The following is a 4,723-nucleotide window of genomic DNA, read 5'->3' on the forward strand; positions in this document are numbered from 1 at the left end:
ATGAGTTAAAAAAGATAGTATTTTTATATTGATAGATTCATAAATCAATTTGTCATAACAAAATAAATCAGTTAGTTGAATAAAGATTGCTATCGAGAAATTTATATTTGTTGTCATGTGCTTTAGTTATATTTTCTGAGTCGGATTTTCTTTCAAAATTTAGAGATTCATCTTTTTAATTGGTTGAACTGCATATCACAAAATCCATATAATAAATGACTTCAGATTAAAATTCATGTTGGAATGAACTTGATACAGGACCACGAAGAATAGAAGAAAACATAATTTAAAGTGCAGCCTGGATAAAAACTTTAACATGGGGGAGTTTGTGGTAGTAGAAAAGGTACAGAGTTAACGGTGATTAAATTGTGCTAAAATGGAAGGATGGTGTTTGTCAATTTGATAGCAAAATAAAGGAGGTTTGTGTTTAGTTTAAAACTCGAGGGGGTGTTTGTGTTATTTAACTAAACCTCAAGGGAGGTTAGTGTAATTTGCCCATTTTAATATTATATTGGGAGGAGGGATTGAACTCAAAAAAAAATTAGCCAACAATTTTGCACCAAATAGTAAAGTTCTGATGAAATTTTTTATGCTTAATTATATCATATGGCTACACAAAAACACAGTTGAAACATGGTAGCAATTTAATAATTTAATGCAAAGATAGAGAAATTGTTCTCCTAATTATTATAACATTCTCAATAATTTTTGGAACAGAGAATACGGGGTTTTGGCCAACCAGTCTAGTTTTTATTTTAGATCCTTGCCTTGCATGATGTGTTTTAATAATCCTTTTTTTTTATTAATGGTATTCTCTGGATTGCTAAATGATTCGAATGTGCTCAAGTTTTTGGTTGAACATGCCACTTTTGTGTATTTTATACATTCTTCTCTCCATACATTTTTATAAGACTTCTATCCCTTTTTTTTTTAGTCTTATAAACATGGTAAGATACATGTCATAGAAGTAACCATGTATGATTTAAGTAAAAGTAGGAACATTGTAGTTGTAGCAAGGGTATACCATAGTATTTATTTTGCATGGACTTGGTCATCGTGGCTAATAGGTCAGTATTGTGGCAGTGATAGTAAGAAAGTGATGGTAAAATTGCTATATTGGTAAAGTATTGTAGAATTACATTGAAATATGAATAATTCATGGTAGAGATGGGAATTGCAACACAAATCCCACACATGTCCTGAAAATTAACTTTCAAATGGAGAAAATAGTAGTTATCTTTAGATTACCACATGACAATTTTATAAAATTCTTCACCAAAAATTAGTTTCCTAATTTTATAAAATTCTTGGACAAACATTATAAATGCCTACACTTGAATTCCAACAATTGGTAAATTCACTCTTAAGCAAACCCAAGTGTCAATTCAAAGATTATAAGGTTTACTATTCGATTTGGTATTTTGAATTCAATTTAGATAGTCAAAATTTACATCGTTCAATCATAATCCGATGGATACATAATGATAAAAAATGTGTGACTTTAGATACATTTTACTTTTTACAAGAACTATGGTTTTTGTTTTCTATGGTTTTATTTTTTCACGATTAATAAAATTATTTTTGCATAAAAAAATGTACCTAAAGTTAACAAATGGACCATGGCATGATTCATGACGAGGCTTTCTATAAAGCTAGTTTCATGAAGAAGAATAATAACGCAACCAGAGATAACACAGCAAGCACAATTCTTTTTCCCTTATTTCCATATTCTGATCCCGTTAATGAACTTATCTTCAAGATCTCTTGGACACTTGCCTTCATTTTCTGCATCAGGGAAGACATAAAAAAGGGAGGGAAAAAATAGAAAGTGCACAATAGCATATATTCATTAATTTTATAACATTATTCATGTTAAAAAAAATGGTTGCATACCAGTCTCATGAAGGGTTCCAAGAAGAGCAATGGCTCCATAAACATATCAATATTCCTGAATCAGGCACAAAAGTGTATGTCATTAAACTGTAAGCAATCTTGATTAGTTGAAAAACCACAATGACCTAAATGTTGTTTTGATCCTTCTATTTTGGGAAAACCGCAATTTTGCTCAACCTATTTCTAATCAGTAATCACACAATTTTGGTCCCCCGTTTCATATCAATCAATGATTTTGATCGTTCAATTTGATGATGTACCAATAAATTGTTCACTCCCAACTTTTTGTATCATTTCAGTTGATCTTCTTTTGACTATGTATGTTTGGTCATGACTTAGTTTTTTTTTGAGAAAAAAAAAATCACGACTTAGTTTAACACTCTATTTTTGACGACTCAGCAATTAAGTTTTAGTTTTGTGACTTCTTTAAACTGGATGATCAAAATCATAGATTGGTTAAAATTTCTGAAATGGGGTCAAAATCGCGCAATTAAAATTAAGACGACTAAAATTGTGGTTTGGCTAGAATAGAGGGATCAAAACTATATTTAAACCAAATTTAAATATGTCTTAATTTTGTCTATCAACAAACTTTATTACTGCCTTTCCGCGGTAAGTTTGGCATATGTGGAAGCTGAAACCTTTGCCTAAAGGAATGTGTATAGTGTTCCATTCTGCACATGGAAGAAATGTTATAAGATTAAGGATATTTTTGTGCTTAATGACATGATTATGTATATGGGGAAGAGATTATGATTATGATTTACCAAATTTCCAATGGACCCCAACATTCATGCCGTCATGAAGAGTGGGTTTCACCACAATTTGAATGTTGTCACCAAATAAACGTATCAAATGAGAGAAGAATTCCAACACTTGCTGCAATGCAAAAAAAAGGATGAACCATAAGACAATATGAATTACATTTTTTTGTTGTTGATGATTATGAATTAGACATTTTACGCATATAATTACTAGTATCTCCCTTGATGGTTCAATGCTGTATTGGATGAGCATTTATGGATATTTGAAAGGAAAAGAAATATGGATTATCATGTAATTGGTGCGAAGTATCCACCAACTTTACGAATGACTAATCTCGGTCGGGTAACCTGACTACTTTAGTGTATTCTTTCTTTCCAAGCACACTTTTTATATCAATTTAAAGTTTAGACCATATGATATGAGATAGATAAAATTTAGACCATATAGAATCATGACAGGTTTCTCTCTTCTTTAAGCCTTGGTTCCATATTATTTTGGATATTAGAAAAATTTAGTCAACACACAATTAGTTTATGTGCTAAAACACAAACTTTTATAGGTAAATTATTGTTGCCACCGTAATTTATGTCACTAATCAGAATCCAGAAGTATTGTTGTAGAAAGCTAAAAACTAGACAATAAGTATTGTTAAGATTTTAGAACGTATAAAACTGAATTGGAACAAAAAGAATAAAGGACTAATTAATTAAGAACTAAATGGAGTAATTATTTTTATTTTTAGTGTTAATGAGCTGAAAATAAGAGCAGATACCGTTTTTCCTTGGAAAGCTTGGAAGAATGAGAAGAAATTGCATACACATCTACATTCATCTGCAAGTATCTCAGACAATTCTTGTATGTTTTTATTTTTGAAGGCAGAATAAAGTTTCATAACTGCATCTAGGGCTTGATCATCATCTTCTCCATCTGGTTCTGAGTTCTTCTTAGCATCAAAGGCAATAAGAGATAACCCTCTCTGCTTTCTAGAATACAAATTTTCATGAATTGAAGTTTGGCATGAAAATGAAGAAAGAGAGTTAAAATGTATATCACCATTTCTATGTAGCTTTCTAGGAAGAGAAATATATTTGCAACAATTATTATTGGTAACAGAAAAGGGTAGTGCAGAAAATGACACTATTCTATTATTACATTTTATGGGACCAGTGATAGAAAAGGGAGACATTGAAGATGGGACCAAATTTCAAGTTTTTACCATGGATGATATATAAGAAGGAAAATAAAATAAGTTCAATCTCCTGAGCAAAAGAGAGAAAAAGTGTTATATAGAAGATGTAGAGATTAATATGCTTTAATCTTAAGGCAAGGTTGAAGAATATTTGATTATATAAAAAAGGATAAAAGCTATTGATCCTTGATTCAACTTCAAAGCTAGGTATTTCCCCACAATGTCCTATACTATTATCCAAGATTTCAACCATGTGATAAATAATCTTTTATTTGATATTATAATTAATAATTCTTGGAATGAAATGAATTTATTTTATCTGTTATTCATCTTATATAACCTTTGACTTAGTACTCTGTCAAGGATAGAAAAACAATATTAGTGGTTAACAATTTTTTTTTTTTTTTTTGATAATAGTGGTTAACAATTTTATCCTTTTCCAATTTAAAACCACGTTTTTTTTCCATATTAATGTTATATTAGAGTATTATTATTATTTTTATATTAAAAAAATTAGCTGAGTTGAGAGCTAAAAGTTCACAAAGAATAAAGAAAAATCACACACTTAAAAGATAATTCCTTCTGAGATACGAGTTAAGAACAAGGCTTACCAAAACTCATTCACACTTTAGTTTCTATCAAGTAAACTTATGTAAGTCTTACATTTTTTTTACCTTATTTTAGAAATGAGTTTCACATAGAATTACATGAATTTTATTCAATAAAAAAATAAGCGTAGTTAGCAATTTTAATGGATCAAATTCTTATAAACTAGACCAACGCTCAAAAAGTTTAATATAATATTTTGAATTTAAGGATGTAAACAAATTATCGTTTTCTTTGTCTCAAACTTGTGTTTGTGTTTAGAAGAAAAAA

The 4,723-nt window shown here is 29.6% G+C and overlaps 1 protein-coding gene across 1 annotated transcript; it reads right to left on the bottom strand.

Moving 5' to 3' along the window:
• Positions 1-1,417: 1,417 nt before the first annotated feature.
• Positions 1,418-3,978, bottom strand: LOC146944723 (uncharacterized). Its single transcript, XM_085743078.1, has 5 exons — positions 3,431-3,978; positions 2,661-2,772; positions 2,486-2,567; positions 1,894-1,948; positions 1,418-1,785 (listed from the first exon to the last, which is right to left on the bottom strand). Exons 1-5 carry the CDS (start codon positions 3,842-3,844, stop codon positions 1,645-1,647), a joined length of 804 nt encoding a protein of 267 aa, XP_085599204.1. The 5' UTR covers positions 3,845-3,978; the 3' UTR covers positions 1,418-1,644.
• Between the last annotated feature and the right edge of the window lie 745 nt (positions 3,979-4,723).

Source organism: Medicago sativa, chromosome 2 (genome assembly GCF_051527215.1).
Source record: "Medicago sativa cultivar Bolivia chromosome 2, Bolivia_mono, whole genome shotgun sequence".
NCBI classification, from domain to species: Eukaryota; Viridiplantae; Streptophyta; class Magnoliopsida; order Fabales; family Fabaceae; genus Medicago; species Medicago sativa.